Genomic DNA, 24,363 nt, shown 5'->3' with positions numbered 1-24,363 from the left:
ACATATTTGAACACAGCACAATGTCATACTCCACCTCAAACACTCTGGATACACAGTGATTCTCCTACTTCAGGGAATGGGATATGACTGTTTTGAATGGACGGACGCTGGGTGATCATCCGGGCAGCCCCACGTGATCTAGTGGGAGCAGAAAAACTATGTTGGACTACTTCGGAGGTAATCATTCTTTACTGGAACTAGTTAATTCCTTACGAATTATGCCTAACGACTATAGTGATCACGCTATGCTGATCCTCGAGGTAAACCTTGAATCAAGGACATCTGGGAGAAAGTCATGTGGTGATCTAACTTCCAATAAAGCTGGGAATTGTCTGAGATGTTCCAAGGCAAACATAGAGAAACTTAGCAGGACAGTGTTTCCTCACGGCTTGTTTGATTGGTATAAATGTAAAGGGAAAAATGCAAATGAGATCGAGGCATGGCTGAGGGAAGTTGTGTACAGGGTGGGGGGGGGCAATTGAGTGCCTAAGGTTTTTGGCAGGTCTCTGACCCCAGCTCTATTTGATATCAAGATACATGATGCTAAACACATTAAGCAGAGGACTATCAGAGCAGCAAAGGCAAGGGCAAAGGGCAAGGTCTCACAGCAGTAGCAGTGGGGGAAATAGCGAGAATTACCAAGGAGTTTCGGTGGTGGTTAAAATCTTACATTGTTAACAAGACTAGGAGGACTTGGGAAAAATAATTCAGATCTTCAAAAATCGGGATCGCTGTGCTATACGGAAAATATTGGCGTTGGAAAAAGGTGACAAGTAAAAAAGGCTATTCAACATTATTGTTACAGAGTCATGGTGTGCTCATATAAGATCTAAGTACTTTGACCCTGCATTCCTGAATGAACACATTGGCAAAGGTCTGACCTAGCCTTTGCCTTTGAACCAGGCGTGTATTAGAGAGGCAATAGTTAAATTGAAGAATTCAAGATCACCGAGCCCCAACAGCCTCTCTAATGCTGTTCTTAAAAGTGATCCTGACAACTGGGCTCTAGTCCTGTTGACACCATTTGCACGGGCCTGTAGGGAGTGGAAGGTGCCGTCCTCATGGCAGCAGGCTGACTTTGTGCTCATACATGAAACAGGAGATCGGTCGAATGTTAAAGACTACAGACTGCTGTCCATGCTGGATGTCACCACCAAGCTTTTTTCCTCACTGCTTCTAAAGGAGATGCAGAAATGGTGACAAACAATATACTTCATCCATTCCAGACAGGCTTTTGGACACTAAGAAGCGTACTGTCGTATTTGTAAGCTCCCAAACAAAATTGGACCGGCAAAGCACGTCCTGGCGGAATGCGTACATCTGGGTTCTACGTACAAGTGCAACTTGGGCGGACTGGTCCACACATATGAGTCGATTAAGACTAAATTCTTTTGGGACAATTGTCTTAATAAGAAATCTGTTTCCTCTCAGTTGGCTTTGTATCACGTTTGGTCACATATTAAAAAGGTTTTGGCATTCTAATCTTTTCATTTCTGAACTAAACATGGCTTAGGGTTCGGACTGTTAAGTTTTTCCTCATAAAGACGTTTTAGAAAGATGTCGAATGCTAAAGATGGGTCTATGTGATTATTGAGACAGCCGAAAATGCAGGCTTTTTTTAACCCTTTACACCACATATATATGTGGGGGAGACCCTCTGCACCCTCCCCATATTAATATTATACTCTAAACCCCTCCACATATATATGTGGTGTGAGGGGGGGTTAAAATAAAATAAGTCATCATTTTCAGCCGGCGCAATTCCCAGGTCGACATTTTTGTACGATTCCCTAAAGATCCAAGTTGTAACCAAGGATTCAATATGTCTGTTCTTATTGATTTTTTTCAATAGTGATTATCTGTATTGATTTTACTTGTTTCTTTTATATTGCGTGATCTTACTTGTTTAATTTGTCTAAGGTTCATTGAGCTATAACGCAATTAAGATCGTTATTAGTATTAGAATTTCAATTGTAATCACTGCTTACTTTGGGTGCATGGTAAGCAATGTTCAAAATTACAATGAATCCCTCACTGGCATGCAAGCATGTCTGGCAGGTTATAATTGTAATTTGTAAATGCCGCTCGCCATGAATCATGTCAGGTATCATTTACAATGAATTCCTATGGGGTCGGCTTGCTTTATGCTGGTGCATAACACCGGCGGACCGCATACAGATCTATGGCATTTGTGACGGCATGCAAATCAAACCCGGCACAAATGCTGGAGCGTATGTATGGTGAAAAGGATGAAAGGCGGCGGAAACACAAGTTGTGTTACTCCCCTCCTCCCCACCTTTTGGGGATTGTTTGCAGCCTGCATTTCTTGGTAGGGGCCTAATTTGTACCTTCCTGTGAGCCACCGGACAAATCTCCCTAAATGTTTGAAACGTTCCACTCCAAAAAAACAAAAAAAACGTAGGTGATTAAGCAAATCCTTCAACATGTTTCCATTGCGCTATGCATTTCATTAGTGGATCGCTGCAGGCCCGCTGCCTAAACAAATAGAAATCATTGAATACTCAGACTAACAAAATGCAAAGAGATATCTTTCATTGCTCAAAAGCTGTTTGCATCAACTACACCCTGATCTCTTCCTACCTGCAGAGAACGGCATGAAGGCGTCATTGCTCTTAAAGCAGCCATTTTCATCCAAGAAGTGTCCAGGGTCGAAGGTTTCTGTGTCTGTAAAGTGTTCTGGATCATGAAGGACTGAGGATAGGACCGGGATGATATCTGTACCCTATATATACAAAAGGTCAAACATGCTATGAATTTCACAAATGACTTTTGCAGATATCTAAACACTGGTCATGATATGCTAGTTGAACTATAGTTTTCACATCACCCCCAACAGCACTGAATGCATTGGAGCAGCTGTACTACTGACACCGCATTAAAAAATAAAGTATTGTGGGCTCTTTTGAGGTAGAAAAGCGGACATGTTGCAAAAATCAATCTAAGAATTTGCAAATGTCTTAACCCCTTAACTGCCAGGCTATTATGCATGTCTATGCAAAAAGGACCAGCCTACTCGTCCTTGCCACTAGAAGGCTGTTCTTTTAGATCACGTTTACTACCGATATGCCACCTTTTGATGCCTCTAAGAAGGAGTACACCAGGTGTGTATGGTGTGCAAGTAGTGATGTAAAGAGGGAGACAGGTTTCTTTTTCTTCGACTCTGCCTTCTCTTTATGCCACATACAGGCTCACGTTCCAACAGGTCCAATAAATGAACAACAAGGAGACAAGACACTTCAAAGCGAATAGTAAAAGGGTAGCACACAACATTGACAATAGGCATGTGTATTAGAGACAAAGTGAAAAGGGAAATGTATGTCTCGGGAGGATAGCTCAGCGGCAACATGCTCGCCTTGGAAGCAAAACGACAAGCAGCAACACAGGCTCGATCTCCGAGTCCGCGCTTAGAAGCCTCTGGGTATTAAGCGTGTTATAAGTAACCTATCATATCATATCATATCATGGACACGCAAAGGAGGGATAGACAGGAAATGATACACACACACACACACACACACACACAAGTGAGACACAAAAGAGAATGTCACTGGAGTTACACATACAAGAGGCTGGCAGGCAAGGTGAAAACTAGCAAGGTTGACACAAAAAATGCCAACATGCCCACATCTCCAGATGGAACCAGATTACTTGAAGCTTATAGAGTGATCTTCGCCCACCTGCTCCATTCGGTTCTATGGGATGTGGTCACAGGAGAAATCCTGCAGCAGAAAAGACTGTTTTTTTTGGTTGTTGCACTTTGCAATGCAATTGCATGCGGGGGAGACCCACAACCCCCCCCTATACTTCCCTTACACTAAATGATTACCATAACCCACCCCCATCATATAATTACGTCCATAAGTGCCCACAAAAACCGGTATTTTCGGCCGCAGGATTTTTTCCATGGCCATATCACTGGACACCCTCCATTCAACATATGGACATAACTTCAAACCTATGTGTGTCTTTTTTTGACCCTCACTTTTTCTCTAAATGATCTGTAGTAGACCCCCCCAATGGTGTGACCATTGAATCCACAAATAAGCATAGAAAAGGGACACAAATCTGACGTGCTTAACTAACCTCCTCCTCCATAGCCGCATACTCTTCTTTGTTGGTCATTTCTCCTTTTTTGTCTCTTCAGGCCCATCCTCCACTTCCATCCACCCCTCCCACACCGGTCAGCGTCCAGCTTCTTTCAGAGCTGGATGTCAAGGCAGGATATGGCAGATGTTCTAATCCCCATTACGCGAAATCCACTCGCTAAGTTAACAGCCCAAACAAGACAAGAACTACTCAATGGACTCACTCAAAATGTACACCATTGATCATGATTACCTTTTAAAGAATTAGGTTGACCTTTAATATTTCCTGAAGTAAAGTGTGTCCCAGCCACCAGTTAGCCAAGCCCTAAGGCTTATCGACAGTAAGGCACATTTAGAGCATGCCCTGTCCTTCCCTGAACTCGGCAGTTAACATCACATGACAAGAAGTCCATCTTATTTCAATCGTAAGGCTTTTAAAGTCTTCCGTTAATGTATGGTGTTTCCCTGGGACATTCTCACTGCAGTTCGCAACAAGCCAAAACAGCTATCCCAAGCTCACCATCCCTCTACTTGATATGATACGATATGGCATTTATAACGCACCTGTACACATGTGTTTCTAGGTGCCAAAAGAGAAGGGAGGGAAGACAAAACAAACGATCATACTAGGCCTTGTGACATTCAGATCGTGCAAGTGCGAAAACGAGAGGTGCAGCGGGAAGGGAGAGGGGGAAGTACAGGGGACAGGGTAGCGGGCAGTGCGATCAGGGCAGCAGGCTCTGAGTAAGTGCAAGGAGGCAGGGGGTGCTGTAGGGGTTATTGTTACAGCGCCTAATTGTGCAGAAGAGCAGGCAGCAATGCAAGGGAGACTGGTCTAAGAGGAGACTGGTACCCAGTGAGAATCTGGGGGTACCAAGCAACCAGCCGGCACAGCAGACAGGTGTGTAAGCAAGGAATTAAGGGAGAGAAGGCAGAGGAGAACAGGCAGGTCTTAAGCTTCTGGAACTTCAGGTGGTCCGGCTGCCTGTCGGAGAGGTGCAGGCAGGCCATTCCAGAGGGAGACACTTGCAGAGGAGAGAGATCTACCCCCATTCTCTGTCTGGAGAAGCGTCTGACCCTCAATGAGTTGGGGGTAGCTGAGTGAAGGGCTGTAGAAGGAAGGTACTTTGGCAGAGAACATTGGATGTAGTTCGGGCCCAGGCCACAGACAACCTTGGGATTGATGGAAAGGGTCTTGAAATTGATCCTTGCAGCAACTGGGAGCTACTAGAGAGATTTCAGGGCTGGAGAGAAACGGTCCCTGAGTTTGAGGCCAAGGATAAAACGTGTAGTGCTGTTCTGGATTAGTTGCAGAGAGCAGAGAGTAGAGGTAGGCAGATTGAGAAAGAGGCTGTTGCAGTAGTCCAGCCTGGAGAGAACCAGGGTTTTGGAGATAGTCAGCTTCTGGGGGAAAGTGAGAAAAGTTAGAATACCACTGAGGAGGAGCAGCTGAAAGTAGACCTACTTGGCAAGGTCTGTGATGTGTGAAAAGAAGAAGAGAGTGGAATCAAAGATAACACCAATGTTTTTTGCCTCACAGGAAGGCGAGGGAAGAGGGCCCAGGGAGGGCAGCCAAAGTGAGAGCGGGAAAGGGGGATCTGGGGTCAGAATGACGAGGATCTAAATGTTACTGGCATTATGGAAGAGCTTGTTGCAGGTGCACCAATCCTGATTCTCGGGTAGCCAGTTATGAATGAGTGAGGGAGGAGAGGTGGATGAGGCAAGCCTGAAAGAGGGCTGAGTGTCATCTGAATAACACTGAAAGCTAGAAGAGAAGGTGGAGATCAAGTGGCCAAATGGGCCAGATAGACATTGAGGAGCCAGGGTGAGAGGATAGAGCCCTTGCAGGACACCACACGTGGAGAAAGAGGTGGTGGAGAGAAAGGATCTAAGTTGGAACTGGGAGGGACAGTCCAGAAGGAAGGAGGTCAGCATGCCAGGCTGAGACTGTGGCTCAGTGGACTAATGCATCCGCTACAAGCGGCTGTGTTTGACATCATGGTCACAGGTTCAAATTCTGGCAGGTCCATTCAGCCCTTCATCCTTCTGGGGTCGATAAAATGAGTACCATTAAGTTGGGTAACAATAAACATCTGTTATTAGTGCCACAATGCCCCTTCGGGGGTGAACGTGCGCTTCACAAATACACCTGTTATGTTATGTTTTTTTATGCCAGATTCTCATGGAGCTAATTGATCAGGGTGGTATGATTGACTGTGTCGAGAGCAGAGAAAAGGTCGAGGAGGATGAGGACAGAGGGAGAGCTGAAGCCAAGATTGGAGAACAGATCTTCACAGGTGTTCAGGAGAGCAGTTTCCATGCCTCTGGCTGCTCTAAAGCCAGACTGATTGTCATGTAGACAGCCAACAGATTTAGTGTGGAGAGTAAGATGGGAGATGGCCAGTGTTTACAGGAGTTTGCACAGGAATGGAGTGATAGAAATCATGCAAACACGTTTGCTAGACAGGTAGGATCAGCAGAAGGCTTTTTTAGGAGGGGGTGCACAAGGGAGTGCTTGAGGAGAGGGAGAAAAGAACCAGTAATGAAAGAGTGATTGCAGAAATAGGCCAAGGCTTGTGACGGTAGTAATGTGGTCCTTGATGGTTCTGGACAAGCAGGGGAGAGCACCTGTTCAGACGATACTTTCATAGTCCTACCTGTCTGGAACCATTGTCAGGTGCTATCAGACAGAAAAAGGAAAAAGGAAGAGGGGAGTGAGAGGCATCGCAGGGAGGCCAAAGAGGGGGAGAGGTAGAGAAGAGAGGAAAGTGGGAACAGTGATGTCCTGAGTTTCTTCAGTGAAATGAGAAGCCAGAACTACTGAAGTATGATTGGCCAGTCCCTTGTATATTTTAAAGAATTCTGCCATGTTGGTATAGGACGTAGATATGCAAGCTTGGATGTGGACCCTCTTCTTGGAGAGGACAGAGAGTCTGTATTGCCTTTGCAACAGGCGGCAGGCCAGTTTGTCAGAGGATGCACCCAAAGCCCTCCACTCCCTCTCAGCCACATTGCACTTGCGTTTCAGAGCGGTGAGGTTGGAGTCATACCAAGACTTTCATGTGGGGATGGGCTTCAGCTGGATTCTCATGACATGGGCAAGGGTGTCTAGAGTGCTGGAGATAGAAAGATGCAGGTTAGCGAAGCCTGTGTCAGAGTGTAAGTCAGCTGCGGGAGTGGGAGGAGCAGAGAAAGTAGAGGCAAAGGTGTCCACTGACACTCGTTTTCATGCGCCGAATGACCGAGAAGGGAGGTAGCAGTGCTGGGTTAGGCTTTGTCTGCAGGACCAGAAGTTTCAGTTGTGAGGAGAGCAGAAAGTGGTCAGTCCAAGATAGGAGTGGTGAGGGGTTACAGAGGGGGATATCTGAGGAGACGAGAACATCCAAGTTGTGTCAGGCAGGGTATGGCGGACCATAGGGTAGAATGGGAAGGTAGAGAGTGGCAAAGGTTGCGCAAGAGCCCAGATGATGGATTTGAGGCATTCTGGTGAATGTTAAGGTCTCAGAGGAGAAGAGTTGAGAGGTAGAGTCAAAGACAGAAGAGGAGAGGTCAACAAATTCTGAGAGGAAGAGGGTGACCTGGCCAGGTGGCCAGTAGACAGTGGCCACAGTCAGAGAGGGGCTAGGAGAGATAGAGAGCCTGCAGACCAAGCATTCAAGGGAGGGGTAGGCCTGTGTAAGAATGACAGAATCAGGGACCCTCTCCGTAAAGGTCAGGGCCACTCCACCACCATGACGGTTGGTTTTGGGCTTGGAGAGGATTGTGTAGCCCACAGGGAGGAGAGTTTCAAAACCTGTGACAGAGCTGACAGCAGAGTCAGGGTTGAGAGTAGCGACATAGAGCAAGTTGACATATTGAAAGACTTCCTGTGTGGGGTACAGGATTGAGGTGCACACAGGGCAACCTAGTAGTGGGGACCAAGAATGGGCAGAGGTAGTATGCAGAGGTGGAAAGGGGATAAGAGAGGAGGAGGCTGGAACCATAGAGGCAACAGAGGAAGGAGGAGTTGTAGGAGCCAGAGAAGTGTTTGAAGGAGTAGCAGGAGGAGGGAGTAAGTTGATAAGGCACATGAAACTTCTATCGAAAAGGAGCCAATAGGGCTGAGGGCGCTGGACCAAGACGGTAACATTTAGAGAGACATTGATGATGGTTTTGTAGGAGTGCAAGAAGGCCAAGAGGACCTCCCACTGGGTGCCACCATTAATGGGAGAGGAGGATAAAGGAGAGATAACAGAGACAATATGAGGGGTCCATAGGACTGGAGAGCGAACGACAAAGAGGATGTTGGTGAGAGTCTGTCTGGAGGAAGTAAAGAGTAAAGAGCGAGAGTGTGTGGTTCAAAGTTTGGGAGAAGGTATCAAACTTAATTCAAAGTATTAAAGAGAAGTCAGAGATAACACTGTTCATGAACATCTGGCTTCCATGCTAAAGTCTCAAGCAAAGTGGACTATCACTCCAAGAATTTGCAAAGTAGATGGAAAAGTCATGCCTCTTACCCTTCACTTTCTTTGTTTTTGAAATCACCAGATACATCAGGTTTTTCCTCCGACTAGTGTGTTTCAGGAGATGCAGAATTGTGGTTTGATAGTCCCTCATCAAAATACCACTATTTTTCAGTACAGAACTAATAGAAATATTGGATGATGCCTTCTCACAGATCAAACAGGTGGGTGTAAGTGATGCCAGGTGGGGCCAATGTGGGCCTCTCTGATCTCTAACTATATAATCAAGAGGTCACTGCTATAAAGCAAATTAAAAGCACAAATATGGCACATGTCGTCCTGCACTAAAATCATAGTCATCATAGAATCACACCAGTCAAATGTGTGGTCCTCAGGACATTATTCACTCATATAGATGTTTACAAAATAATGTAGTGTCTACCAACTAACTGGTTGTATTGCTTCTGTGCGTACTGCCCTACATATCATTGTCAGCAGGTATGAATATAAGAAGCTGAGTCCATCCCTCCCCAACAGAGTGCCTGCAGGATCAAGCATTTCCCACAGATTACTCAATGTAATTATTGACTCAATAGGGCAATACCATTCCCTAATAGCCCTGAGCCCCCAGTGGGCCTTCTGGGTAGAGCCATGGCAAAGGGTATTCATGTGTAGGTCTATATGTGGCCTAATTTTTTTTTTATTTTTAATTTGTATTTAATCAAAATTAGATTTTTACAAAAGAAGAAGAAAAGTCTTTCTTTGTTGTTAACTGAAGAGAAAAAAAGAAGTCTACCATTTCCTGTGTACACTGGCATGCTCATACCGCTGGTTGGTTGCGGGTTTCGATTGCTGAATTTTTTTGCAGGATTTTCTCCAAAGCAATGTCTATTAGCTTAGAAGCCGCTATTAGCCATCTAGTTTTAGCTCCCGTGATCAAACGATTCCACCAGACATTGTTGTCGATGAAATATGAAGATTTTAACATAGGGCCGAGAAAGGCCTGTCTTTCGTGGTCAATTGAAGGACAAGTCATCAAAAGATGTTTGATTTGATATGTGGCCTAATTTGCTGTGAATGACAGTGGTTACGAGTTATGGTTATTTTAAAATGAAGGTGACCCAGTTATGGTTGCTTAAGAAACTGTAACTGGTGAAAATATGTAGCCTTGTTGATTTGCACTGCAAACATAACATACTTTCACCGAATTTGTAAGGGGCAACATAACTGGTGCTTCCCTTTAAGCATATGTTCTTTGACTCGCAATGTTTTTGAACATATACAATATTGTATTTTGCGGTCCCACTGGGCATTTCCAGTGACTGGGCCATCACAATGTCAGGCCATCAGTCCCTGTACCAAGAACCTAACTTTGCTTGGACAGGGGCTTCAGTCTTGCCATGGGCCCCACTGAGCAACCAATAGTTCAGCTGGTGTGGCCTGTGGCCTTACCTTGTTGCCACTTTGATCAGGTCAGGGCTCTTATGGCAGCTGGATACTGAGCCAGGACTATGATAGCCACCCTTTCACAAGCAATAGCACTTAGCCTGAGGTTTCTTTTCCTTGGCTCCCATTAGCACCACCCCCCCCGCCCCCAGGCCCTCCACCAACACTTGCCGTCCTGTGCCTCACACTTCCTCCTTTCTACTGCAATTCCCCTCACTGCACTTGCATACCCGAATGTCACAAGGCCTAGTAGGGCCATAACTGTATTTGACTGTTTTTACCATTGTTATTCTGCTTCCTTGTCCCCCTCCCATTTAGCCTTGTGGCACTTTGAAACACTATTCAATTGCAGAAGCACTCTAATGATGGCCGTGGGTCATCAGGTGGGTCTGCCAACTCTAGTAGCCCGCGAGCCAGCCCACTGGTCTGCACCATGGCTCATACGCTGATGTTGGATGTGGACCTAGAGGTGGCACGGGGGTAAGAGTAGCCTCTGCACCCACGAAGGGGCCGACTGACCAGCATTCTTTTATCACTTGGGTTTTCATACTGTACATCTATGGCCCCCCTTTTGATTCCTAGGAAAGGGCTTCACAATTTGAAGATGTTTTCGGCACAGGCCCAGCCTCATTGAACTGAAGCCGGAGGCTGGATTTTCATAAGTGTTGCAATGCAACCTCTTTCGGGATCAGATTATGAGTGCTGGTATAGCAGTGTAAATCCACATTTTTTTAAGACGTTATGATTCTATGGCGATTTTTGGTGTATATTACTATAATTCGATAAATGCACCAAAATTCCCCGTGGTAAATTTATCAATCTATGGTGGTGCGGTGGAGGATGTGCCTCCAGGCTTTTGCTGGAGGAATATCCCCCAACTTACTGGCAAAAAGTGTAGTTTGTCAGTGCGGTACAGTGGCGGTGATGGAATTACTGCCACTTTTTTCCAGACCACCGTACTCGTAATGAGGCCCAATGTCTTGCAGCATGCAGTTTTATCGATGGCGGTGCAGAAGATAAGGTCAAAGGGTTACGCAGCTCTACGATAACATGAGAGGGTTGGAATAGCGAGTACGTAAGGGGTAGGGTGCTTGCAGAAATGTGGAAATACAGGGACTCTCACCATGAGTGTTAAGGAGTGTTTTGGTGTTTGGGATTCATTATTCGCCCTCCCTCTCTGTTGGCGAGTTTGCCATCTAGGACCTCCCTCTAGGACCGCCTTGGTTTTGGTAGAGTGATTTGTCTCCTGCCCGACGCCCCCACATGCATGGTTCTTCACTGCCTGCGACTGCCATGCTGAGAGTCAGCTGTTCTGTTCTGTTTACTACCATGTGCTGAATTTACTCTAGCCTGTATGAAAGCTGCAGTCCAGCGGAGAGCTGGCCTCCTCAGCGGCAAAATTATCAATCAATCAATTTGTTTCTTCTAGTGGTGCTGGGTGGAAAACGCACCCGAAGTCCAATGAAACACTTTGACGGGAAAAATGATATACCTTGTCAAAAGAAAGGGAAAAAAGACTAAATAGATGGCTTAGATATTACAGTGGCATTGCAGTAAAAAATTCACTTGCTTCCTTGACACTGTACTCCCCCCACAGCTCGGGGACAGAAATACAACCAGAACAACTTTCCACTGTCGAACTCCCAGGTGACATTGATAACTGCATTACCTGTTCATGGCCCAACATTGATAATAAGCCCTCCTTATTTAACCTGTGTTTAAATCTTAAGCGAAATGCACCGGAGCCACCTTTAACACGCCACAATAATGTTATTGTTTCAAACTTATCAGGCAGCCCCAATCTGGCAGCCCTGCTCTCCAGTTCGGAATTTTCAGGCAGTGAAAGTGAGTGCGAAGAGGCAATCAAATCTAAGAAAGTTTCTTTTGCAAGTCATGCTCCCTCTCCCGCCCTGGTTAACACTATTCTCTCTAAACCAGATGCTTTATTTACACTGTGGACAGATGTGGCCGCAGAACAATATGAACTAAAGACCATTACTGCAAAGGCGGCGGATGTTGCTTTAAACAGTAACTCGGTTTAAGACAAGCAACCGATTGCAATATCTGAACAGCAGAAGGCAGGCGAAAATCAGAAGTTAGATTTGACTTGCGACCAACATAATATACAGGGAAAGATACCACTGGTGGATTGCATTATTCAGGTGCCAGACACACAGGATCAAGGATTGGCGTCTTTGGGATCTTTGGTTTCCTTAAAAGACTCACTAAGCTGCCCGTTCTGAGAAAAAACTTGATGGAAGCCCTATGCAACCAACAGTCCTCCAATTGTATGCAATAAAAGGCGCAGTAAACGTCAGCCAGCCCGTAAAACCCTTAAACATCATAAGCAAGTGGCATTCTCAGGTAAGGCCAGTAGTCTACTGACCACACAGCGAGTTGAATATAAAGCATCTTCACCCAACGCTACATTCATAAAGACCAGGGGGATGGGACGGTGGGACAATTGTCGCTGAGAGGCCCGTTAGATAAATGGATCTATCACAGTAACACGAGCTCTCAGACTATGGAACACGACCCAACAAATGATGTACTTGATGCTTCAAATTCTGTCGGAATTAGGTATGCGGAAAAGGTAGCCAAAAAGAGAGAATTTTGTTGGGTGGCGATTTAAATGCCCGTTGTGTCGATGATGAAAAGTGTGCCTCTTTCAGAAAATGTACGAGGCAGGCTGTGGGTTCAATTCATGAATGATTGGGAGTATACACTGCTTAATGGAAGAACAAAGGGTGATTGTGCTGGTCAATTTACATGGGGTATTTGCAGCAGGGAAGCTACATTAGATTATTTATTTGGTAACAATGTATGTCTGGAGAATGCTATCGAGCTGAAAGTACTCTCTAATTCCTTTAGTGATCATGCCCTTTTAACGCTGACTATGACAGACCCGTGCTCCAGTATTACACCATAAAACTACAGTGGTATCGATAAAAACCACGCGGGTAACTGCATCTGATGGACCCTTAGACGTATTCAAAAAGCATCTTCTCTTCACTCACAGTATGCTGTCGATTACATGTCACTTTGGGCAGCATTGGGTGTGAAGGAAATAGAGGAGTGGCTAAAAATCACTTCCATTAAAACAGGTTCCAATAAAGAAAGGCACCTGGTGGTATCGAAAATAAAGATAATGCTAGGTTTGGTATATGGCGGAGTGGTTGCAGAGTGTCAGTCTCTGCAGTGTTCCCTACGTGCTTCCTGGTGGCTGTGTGCCCTGGAGTCTTTCCACAGTGTTTGCTGCAGTGAGGGCGGGATTTACCTTCAAAAACCCTCTTTTCCCACAGAGTGGCTGCAGAGTGGCAGTCTCTGCAGTGTTCCCTACATGCTTCCTGGTGACTGTGTGCCCTGGAGTCTTTCCACAGTGTTTGCTGTAGTGAGGGCGGGATTTATCTACAAAAACCCGGAGTGGCTGCAGAGTGGCAGTCTCTGCAGTCTATGGCAGCGAAGGCGGCAAGAGCTACAAATAGAAAGGCCAGTGCTCCCCAGCCCCTGCCAAAAAGACTCTGCTGCTTGATTCAACAAACTTTGCTTCCACCCAGCCTGAGGAGAAGGGTTCTCGTCTAAGGAGTGCCAAAAAAGGTATGGCCCACCTGGAATCTGGCTTGTCCCCCCATGGACGAGAGGCGGACATTTCCGCGGTGCGGCAGGTGCCTTGCGCCACCATTGAACTTCAACCCTGCCCGCCGGAGGATCCAGAGCCCTACTGTGACATTCATCACCCTACCTTGCCCGAGCCCCCCTCTCCCGCTTGCTGTCTCTCGCCGTAGCAGCAAGTGGCACCCGAGGAGTCGGGGCAAATCGAGCCCGCTCTGCCCGTCACTACCCTGAGAGACCACTCAAAGGACGGTAACACCAAACCCAAACACGTCTCTATGAACGTCCTCCACCAAAAGAAAAAGGGAGTGCCGGCGTGCAGAAAACGATGCGCCCACCAGCGACAAAAGCCTGGGCTCAAAGCCCAGCCGACCATATACATAAGGCCTCTACAATTGTCTGAAAAGACCCAGAAAGCCCCCCAAAAGGGGGACACAACTCTGCTGGAGGCAAACAACAAGTTCTTCGCAAACTTCTCAAAAAAGAAACCAACTGTCTCAGAAGAACTCTCGGACGCCGAGATTTTGAAAGTTGTTTTGGACCAAACATCCTTGTCTAAAAATCTTTGGGGGACCTCCAGCGAGGGCCCAGCCTTTTCGCTGGAACCAGCACGCTTCTCATTTACCAACTCGGTACCTGACGCCAGAGTCAGATGGCACTTTGGTTCTCCACGACCTGGCGCCCCCCCCCTGCCGGGACAACCCACCATCATTTCAAACAACAGGGAGGAGGACATAGACTTCTTTCTTCCGAGGTGCCCTGAGGCTTTATCGAAGGTCTCTCCAAACCTAGGACCACAAGCCGGGGAGTCAGCCATCCCTCCTCTTGTATTTGTGGCCACACTGCCTCCACCTACGCCTGCATCGCGCAACACGGTTCCCAGCGACCTTTGGAGAAGGTTGAAAATGGATTAAGTGACTTTGAGTGCAATCCGCCTGATTTGCCCTTGTCTGCACAGGAACTCCGAATAGAAGAACTCGGTCACGGCGACCTTACACGGGCCCCTTCTTTCCTGGGGGTGCCTGTTGGTGAACATCGGACAAGTTCCGGGGATTCTCCTCGAACCTTGGCAGTTCAAGTCTCTGACATTAGAGAAACCTTAAGGCTGGGTGGGGGCTCCGTGGCCCCTGCCCCCGCTATGCCGGCTACCAACGGAGTCTCAGTAGGGGCCCTAAACCTGAGCTCTCAAATTCAATCTAGCCCTATGAGAACTCGGTGCGCAAGTGAGCTACCAAGCAATCCACCTAAAGACTCCCCCTCGAAGAAGATCGACTTAAGGTTAATCATGTCTACGGTAACATTGGCTATGGCTCCGTTCTGTAAACTGTACGAGTCGATAAACGACTCGTTAAAAGACCATACTTCCATCATTGCAATGATGAACAGTCGCCTGATCTTCTTAGAGGGTTACATAAACGCACTCAACAACAAAATGGAAAAACGCTCAATGGATGAGTTGCCTGCTCAAGTCCGAGATAGCACAGAAATTGCCAGAAGTGTGACCCTGACTATACCAACACGAGTTCCACTTCTCGGCTCCAGCTCTCAGACCACCCACGCATGGCCAATCCCCTTGCCCAAGGGACAAACGGAAGCACCAGGGTCAGGACCCCCCATGAGGTGCACCACAGGGAAAAAAGCCAAGACGCCAACTGCCAAAACAAATTTGTGCTATCTACAATGAAAACATTCCCATCTTACCGGACCATGATTTGACTCACGATCCCAAGGGAAAAGTAAAAGCACCTGCAAATAAAGGATTTGCTATTTTCGAAAACCAGAAAGCAGTCCACTCTGCCTCCTCCCAATCAAATCGCATTCGAGAGGCATCTCCCACAAAGGAAGGGGGGGCCCCGTATCTGGACGGAGAAATCTCTGCACCCAGAACCATCGGCAACTCTTGCTCGGCAGGAAAATTTACATCGGAATGGAGGGGAACCCGTCAGGGGCATCCCCTCAACAACCAAGGTGAGTGACCCAGAAGTGGATGGGGACTTGCTAAACCTCAGCGTGTACACGCTCTCTGATGACCAGGAGGACAGCAGTCAACCCCAGCACATCGACAAGGAGACTTCACCGTTTCAAACTCTAGAAAACCGTTGCAAGAAGCTTATAAAGAAGTCCAGTTGGGGGCCGGGACCGACCAAGAGCCAACCCCAGGATCATGCACAAAACCCAGACAAAAGAGTGAGAAAAGGCCAGTCAAGTCCACCCCACTCCCCTCCTAGATGAAGAACTGAGAGAACTGCCTCTTCGCCCATATCTGGAAATGTTCCAACATCCAGATGGGTACATGCCACCCGGGCTAAACGGCTATCTGGAATGCAAAAGTACCCAGAAACCTTCAACAAGAGTAACAAGACCAGGAACTGCTCTAATCCCAGCCCAAAGCAAGCCCCTCGGAGATCGGCTTGTTGTTCCAAAACAGAACGCACCTTCAAAATCGAACAACTACTGGACAATAAAAAATATGTGGTACTGAACCGTGGTTTCGTGCTACAACTTTTTAAATGTGTCCCGTCGCTTAGACGAGTGGAAACTAAAGACCTTGCCCTGGTAGAACCTTTTCATGAAGGGAAAATCGCCAGTGCCTACCTTTATGTGCACACTAACTGGGCAAAAATCAGAATCTCGGAGACTGCCGAACATCTACTGAAACTGGGGTTCGATTTGTTTGAACTTCAAGAGAGTACTGACTCCACCTCACAACGGAAACCTCCTGAGACGGCCTGGTCTAAAAAACCTCTTCTCTCTACGAACCAAGTAGCAAATCACAATTGCCTCGGACAAACACGGAGCCGACGCACCCGGAACAGCAAGTCCGAAACAAAGACCAAACCATTCCGGATTGCCACACATGGAGCACGCCTCCGAGTCCTCGTCTAGCAACAGATACTCTCCTTCCTACGAAGGACGTGCAAAGTAACCAAAGTGCATATAAAGAACCTCTGGGAATAGGAAGATTCCCGGCAGGCCCTATGGCAAAAATTCAACGCACTGTCATCCAATCTCCTAAATCAAAGGACTCAGGCCTTCAACAAACCCTCAAACCAGCCCCCTTATCGCAATTATGGGCCTGGATACGAAGGCCCTGACGCTCCGCAAGAACAAATAGCAATCCGCTAAGTACCCCTTTGCCCCTCTCTCCGCCAGACTAATCTCTGGGAAAGAAGAGATGTCTTTGGGGTCATGGAACACACGTGGATTTCTGCATCTGACCAAGAAAGGTGATCTAAACCTTGGGTGCTTTGACATAATCTGCATACAAAAGTCCTGGATGACAGCACGACCCGTCATGGATGGATACGATATTGCATGTGCTTCAGCGATTCAAGGGATTTTTGGCTGACCCTCTTGCAGTCTCATAACAGCTATTCGCTGTGGTTGCGGTCTACACCTCAAGAAAACATTGAGATCGACTATATATCTTCTCGCTGCGGAGGTAAGCTGGGAGCAGCCCGTGGGCGAAATGGGGACACCCACACAGCTGCTCTTAATTGTCATCAATGTTTACTGGAACCCTGTAGCCATGAGTGACTCCGCTTTCATAGCCTTGATTGGAGAGACTATTGATGAAGCTCTTGTGAACTGTCCAGAGGCTCTGCTGATCCTTTGTGGTGACCTGAACGCCACCTGGCCCTCGCAGGAAGCTACCTGGCTCCCCGTACCTCCTTCATCGCACAGAAACGAACAGACGTGGATCAAAGGGGCTGTCTCTGATGTCATCTAGAGACCTGCTCTGTGCTGGTGACCTATTTTCTAGAGTAAATAGACTACCAACTTGGGAAAGAGGCAACTCTCACGCGGACATTGATCATATTTTTGTAAGCAGACAACTGGCAATCTTAACCACCTCGTTCAAAGTTCTTAAATCCTCAGATAGCGACCACAATCTGTTGGCCTTGAAAGACTCGTCCAAAGGAGAACTTATACATGATTGCACAAGTGGAGTCTAACAACCAACAAAACCGCATAAAACTCTCGGTGGCCTCCATCTTGAAGATCAAGTACCATTACCAAAAAAAGGAACTGAGCTCCGTAAACAGCAAGTCCCATTACTATCAGATTATCAACCTCTCCTGGTACCATTCATACTGCAACCTAACAGCTTTAGACGCAGAAACAAACCCTACACGCATGAGTACAGCAGAGAACTGGTCGAGAAAAGGTGTCTAGTGAGGAAAGCGAGAAGAAAACTGCGCACTTACCCTTCATTAGAAAACCAAGCCAGCTTCAACAGGATCCAGCTAACCTACAAATCCTGGATCAGACAACATCGGGCACATCTCTACCAAAAAGATGCAGAAGCTATGTTGAAGTTGGTCTGCGGCCACTACCCACGGGAGTCCTGGTCCCTGCTAAGATCCACATCTGCCCCCCCTGGAAGTATCACCAACAAACCCTATAAGTGAGGTAGAGTGGATAAACTTTTATAAAAATCTGTTCCAGACACCGTCAGCTCTAACGCCTCTGGAGACCCGCATCAAACTGGAGCCCTGGGTAGATCTGAGCGACAAAACAGAGATAACTAAGGTTCTCCAAAGGCTCAAACCATCAAGAGCACCTGGTCCGGTTGGAATCACCAACCTTGACCTCAAACAAAACTCAAAAGAATGGTCCACGCTGATTAGCAAAATCTTTAAACGATGCAAACAATCTAGACAAATACCTTCCTCATGGACCACATCTATCGTGGTGCCCATATTTGAAAAAGGGCGAAAAGAAGAACCAAAAAACTACCGCCCTATAGCACTGCTGGACACTATCGGCAAAGTTTTTGGAGCACTGCTCTTACAACATTTCCAGCGATGGGCAAGGCACGCTGTGTGTGCCGACCCGTTTCAGACGTGTTTACCAAAAACAATGGCACGGCGACAAACATCATGTTCCTCAGTGCTCTAAAAAGCAAAGTCCTCGGAGTAGCGCCACAAGTCTTCCTGGCGTTCGTAGACCTGGCGCAAGCCTTTGACTAGGTAAACAGAACGAAATTGTGGGAAAAGTTGACTCTGGAACTGTCCTACAGAAATTCTTCAACCGATACAAGTACTACATCAAGACACCAAGCTCCGGGTGAGGCTGAACCAAGCGGGTTTATTATCGACAAAAATCCCAGTGAGAAGAGGAGTGAAACAGGGCTGTCCATTAGCACCGACCCTCTTTATTGCATACCTTGGTGATTTCAAGGACTCTGAACTACCCATTCGCTCTTTTCCATGGGGAATCAGAAAACTACAAGGTTACTATATGCAGATGACTTGATCTTAATGGACATGACCCCGATTGGCCTCCAGCGCCAGTTAGATAATCTGGCTATCTACACCAGAGCAAACAACCTTACCATCAATGTATCTAAAACTAAGATACTGGTCCTGGAAAAAAGGAAATGGCCACAAGAAAAAACGTCCAGGCATCTGGAGGGGGTCGCTCTAGAAAAAGTCAACAGCTTCAAATACTTGGGAATAACTTTTGACCGTTCAAGCATTAATTCAACCCTATAGAGCTCCTTAATGGACAAAGTAAACAAGCTGGCGGCACAAGCCCACGCTCTGGACAAGAAATTTGGACGCTTTTCTCTGTTACCAATGATCCGATTTTACCGCGCAAAGGTGGTTCCGTCCCTTACCTATGCAGCAGAAGCCCTGCCGCACACACCAGGACACCTGTGGCTGCAGTTAGAGGGTTACTTTTGGCGTACGGTATTAGGCCTTCCAAAGTCAACATCTATGCCACTAATCAGAAGAGAGCTAGGCCTTCTCTCTCTGGGAGGGACTACGGAGATAAAAACAATGATGCTACACAGGAAGACGCTGCTCCTGGACTGTCCGCACCTACTAGCCTCAATACGTGCAGAAACTCTAGCCGCACGCTGCAACGTGCTAAATTCTTGGGCAGCAGCGTGCAAAACGAAACCGCTGGAAATCCAGTCCTCAGAAGTCGATCTCGTCCGGCATCCGAAAAAAATAAAAAGGAAAATGGGCAAGCTTGACTGGATCAAAACCCTGGACAACGCAGCAAAGGCGAAATCAGTCAGTCACCTCCCGCCTTACCAAAACAAATTGAACTCAGTTCCAAATTACCTGAGTAGGTTTGTTCCCCAGCAAACCAGCCAGAAACTTGTTCCTGAGAGCACACTTAAACCTGCTGGAAACAAATGAGATTCTAAAGCGTAAAGGGCAAAGCAACTCAGACTCTCATGTCGTTTCTGTAAGAACGAAGCAGAGGTGGAAACCATACTCCACTTGCTATTAAACTGTCCAGGAACAAAAGAAATAGGTGAGAAATGTCTTTTACTGCACCTCTCGGCATCATACACGAAGGAAAAGGAACTGTGGCGGGGCCGCTTAATGAGCGGAGAAAGGACAACTTGGACAATTGCCACAACACAAACCCTTAAACTTCTCCTGTCCTCGCGGCCCTCAAAGTCGGCTTCTTAATAACAACCTAAGCCACCACAGCAACATTTCAGGAACTTGACCCAAACAAACGGTCTTCGCAACAATGCTCCATTTTTTTTCCTCTTCCTTTTCTTCCTTTCGTCTTTTCTTCTTCTCCTTCTTGGACTGCCTTGGTATATGCTTTTGTTGATCTACAGTTTCTTCTTCTCCTTCTTCAAGAATGTTTTGTAAAAATCATTACATTGATTAAATCAACTAAATAAATAAATAGGTTTGATATTGCTATTCACAATGCCAATCGATTAATGAGAAAGAAATTAAGAACAATCAAGAGAGCCTGTAGCTCTGCTAATGAGGTGGTAAATAAGTCCAAAGCTGTCAAGGTGGAGTATAAACATTGGTTAAAATGGTGAAGACTCTCCGTCAAGAATATCCACTGGCAGCAGATGACAGGTGGCCTTAGAAGGCGTGAGACTCGAACTATCTGGCAGACCTTCTCATTAGCCAAAGGAGAGAGGACAAAAGAGAATTGTGAATCCGAATAAGGAAAATTCCTGGATAACGCATCTAAGGGGTAAAGATAGTAGGGATTTAAACTTCCCTGGAATGTAACAGTGCCCTGTGAGCTGGCCTCGGCTAGCATACTTGGAGGATATTGAATTGACCATCGGGAAATTAAAATGTTCCAGGGCACCGGGCCCTAATGGGCTTGCCAATATCGTACTGAAGCACGACCCGGGGATGTGGGCTGGGGTTTTAAAGGTGTTATTTGATAAAGTTTACCTAACACAGGAAAAGTTTACAGAAAAGGTGACAGGTTGCTGCCTGTGATCTACAGATCGTTGTCACTACTGGATGTGACTGGGAACATCGTTGCGTCCTTCATTTTGAAGGCTCTACAGGCATGGTGGAAGAAAATAATGTTCTCCAGTTTTCCCAGACTGGTTTCTGACCTGGGTGTGCTACTGTCCATAACCTTCGGGCTAAGCGAGTCAGATAGCACAGCAAGTAGAGTACTCGCTTTGACATCTGTGCAGAGCCTGCTGATGCAGGTTCAAATCCCGGCAGGGTCAAACTCAGCCTTTCATTCTTCCGAGGTCGATAAATGTGCACCACACACCGTGGGTAATAATAAGCAGCGCTCAGATTCCTGAGGGTTCGTAGCGCCATATAAATGCAAATTATTATAGATAGATTGATACAGTTGACGGCAGCTAAAGGAAGGTCAGCTTTATACATCATATTTGTAGACTTCCGTTCCACATTTGACTGCGTCATCTGCGACAAGTTGTGGCTTGAGATGGTGGGCTTGGGATGCCTGCGGTAGCATATGTGCTTTCTTAAGGGACTGCACCTAAATACTGGGGGGCGTGTACTGCTTGACGATGCTGGTACCATGTCCGTTTGGGTGATGATCAACAGGGGAGTCAAGCAAGGTTGTGTGCTGGCTTCCCTGTTGTCTAACATCTATGTAGCAGACTTGCCAGCATGTGTTACTGTTGTATCAGGCTGTAGCCCAAAAATTGGTGGAGTCACATTGCCTTGCATGTTGTGTGCGGCCGGTCTGGTATTGCTCAACCATACCTACCTTGTCGCGAGTGGTATGTTTGAGGAACTTACATCGTTTGCAGCAGACAATGATTTCTTGATGAACACGGACAAAACTAAAATCATTTTGGTGTCCGCTAGGAAGGTCAGCCACCCAGTCTTTACGACGAGCCTGGGTGTCTTAGAGTATGTAGAGAAATATGCCTATCTTGGCCTGGAAATGAGTGCTCAAATTGATTATGCTCATATCAAAGAGACAAAAAAGAGGAAGGCACTTCAGTTAACACATGTGATTGACAAATGTGCAAAACAAACAGCTGGGTATTCCTTGGAGGGAATCATTATTTATATAAAGAGAGTTTTTGTCCTATAGTACTGTATGGTCTCGAAGCAGTAGCTATGTGTGATGTGAATTGGCTGAACACACTGGTGGGCTACTTCCTTGAAAACGATCTTAAAACTTGCACCCTCAACCCCAGTAGAGTACTTAAGGCTTGAATAGGGCCTGGTATCACTGAAAGGTCAGCTCCTCGTGAGGAGAGGTGAACTGTAATTGAAATCTAAATCTAACCCCAAATGCCGGCTTTTGGCAATGGTAGGAAGAGCTTGTCTGGTTGAACCGGGATGTGTAGGTTGTAAGATTGAAGTTTTAAATGAGAAGTTATTTGCAAATGTGGGTCGGTACACAGATTTGAATTGAGGAACAAACTATGTAACATTGAAGACCCTTTTTAAGAGGAAAGCCGAGCAGAGCGATTGGGTCAATAATTACAAACATTTATTGACTTCAAGAGCATATACGTATGTATTAAATGTTAAACATCAATATTTTAAAAGACAAACCTACCTCCAGCAGAGCTCCAGTCCAGCCGTTTGAAACCTAATGCTTAGACTATGAACGAATAAATCAACTACCATTGCTGGTCTGCCAGGGAGCCTACATTAACACGCTGTTACAAAAAAGGGTGTCTCGTATTTGATAAATACATCAAATGATAGAAATGGCGAGGCATGTTTTTACAGAGTGTATACGCTTGGGGGCAGCCTCTATGTGTGTATTTGGGAATGCGTGCATGAGTATGACACTATTAAATCAGATCAATTTTCAGACTATTGTCTCAGAGCTTGCATATTGCACTGTATAGGCTGTGGCATATTATTATTCATTTGTTTTTCTTCAATCTCCATGTATCCATCCATGTATTTTAACAGTATTTTATACATGTTGTGTGCTATCTGCCCACTTTTGGTGTATACCTAGTGTATTCTTAGTGTAGGTATTTGTAATTTGTAATCAAGGTTGTATAAGGGCATTTTGTAATTTTATCTTATGATATTTTAACAATGTTTTGGAAATGAAGTTATTATTGACTGGAGTAATAGATGTATATACAAGATAATATTGTATATGTATATTACTGTTGTTGCTTTTTGGAAAGGTTCTTTTAGAACTATAAATAAATAAATAATAATTAAATTCCCCCTATTATTTACTTTTTACTCGCGCTCAGAGAAGGGATTCGTAACAAGGGCCCAGGAAGCAACCAGGTCCATGAGTATTGCCAGACTGACAGAAAAAGTCTAAGGATACAGTCCAATAGGAAAGGACGATCACTTGCAAAAGTTATGATAAAAGACAGTGAGGGAAGATGTTATTAATGCAATATGCCCCGAGCGGCGGGACATTACCGACTCAGGTAATGCCCTGGGGCCGATAGTTATAGGCCCAAGCGAAGCGAGGGCCTTAACGAAGGCCCCGGGGCATTACCAGAGTCGGTAATGACACCGCCGTGAGGGGCATATAGCTATTGATACCCCGGCCCGTAAAAACTGCGTGACCAGGGAACTAAAAGCTTTGTTTTTGTCCCGAAACGATGCAGCGTTTCAAAAAAAAAAAAAAAAGACAAAGTAAATGGTTGCCGGGAAAGGGAAAACGGAGTCCGTTTTCCATTTCCATGGTTGCCATTGGGAGTGGACGGGAAGACGGAAGGGAGGGGAAGGGAAAAAAAAGAACGAAAAAAAAAAAAACAACATAGCTGGGTCCCCAGCGAGGGATGATGGCAGCCTCCAGCCATGTGGAATGGCCCCTCTCCAAGTCTCCACATGGCAGGAGGCTGCCATCGTCCCCCACTGGGGACCAAGGCATAGAAGGTAAGTGGGGTGGGGCGGGCAGGGAGATAGAAGGAGGGAGGAAACAGGAGGGAAAGGTAGCCTCTCAGCCGCAGATTCCCGGCCTGGCAATGCCTCGGCGAGGGCCAAACAGAATGGCTCTTTCATTCTGATTGTGCCATCGCAGGGTACTAATATATATTAGTAGGCCGGCTTTCAGTTCCATCCACATTCAGAAGGTAGGTCACAAGTGAAGATATCGTCAAATAGTTCATTGTTCGTTATCTAGAGTAACTCAATCAAAAACATTGTAAGATGATTACCTTGGGTAGCATGAAATTTCTGAATGTGATGTCTCGTGTCACTCTGTGCGGCAGGCCCAAAGGAAAAATGTTGCTAAACCGCTGGACCTCATGGATCAGGGCATCTGTGTATGGCATCCGGTTCTTGTCATCAAAGGAAGGAAGGCGGTCTCGTCCAATCACAGAGTCAATCTCTGCAAGAAGCTTTGCTGCCATGAAGAACATAAAAGAGCCAATAAGGGCCTTTGGAATTCCATTAAGTGCCGTCTGATAACACTTTTTAAAAAGGGTTTATCAATATTCCAACCAAAATGCATCATTTTAAGGATTTATAATTCAGAACCATTCAAGCTAACTTTTAAAGTCATTGGATCACTGGACCTAAGGCAAAGGTTAAAGGGGC

At 46.1% G+C, this 24,363-nt stretch overlaps 1 protein-coding gene across 1 annotated transcript in view; it reads right to left on the bottom strand.

The window, feature by feature from the left end:
* Positions 1–24,363, bottom strand: part of LOC138520913 (cytochrome P450 2A13-like) — a 314,460-nt gene that overhangs the window by 13,236 nt on the left and 276,861 nt on the right. The window contains exons 7-8 of the mRNA XM_069633340.1: positions 23,982–24,169; positions 2,602–2,743 (exon numbers count right to left, since the gene is read on the bottom strand). Of these exons, the coding sequence (XP_069489441.1) occupies positions 2,602–2,743; positions 23,982–24,169 (330 nt within the window). The remainder of the gene's footprint in view (positions 1–2,601; positions 2,744–23,981; positions 24,170–24,363) is intronic.

Source organism: Ambystoma mexicanum, chromosome 13 (genome assembly GCF_040938575.1).
Source record: "Ambystoma mexicanum isolate Mex_15411 chromosome 13, UKY_AmexF1_1, whole genome shotgun sequence".
In the NCBI taxonomy this organism is placed as follows: Eukaryota; Metazoa; Chordata; class Amphibia; order Caudata; family Ambystomatidae; genus Ambystoma; species Ambystoma mexicanum.
The sequence above is the reverse complement of the archived record's forward strand: the minus strand, read 5'-3'. Positions and strand labels throughout refer to the sequence as shown.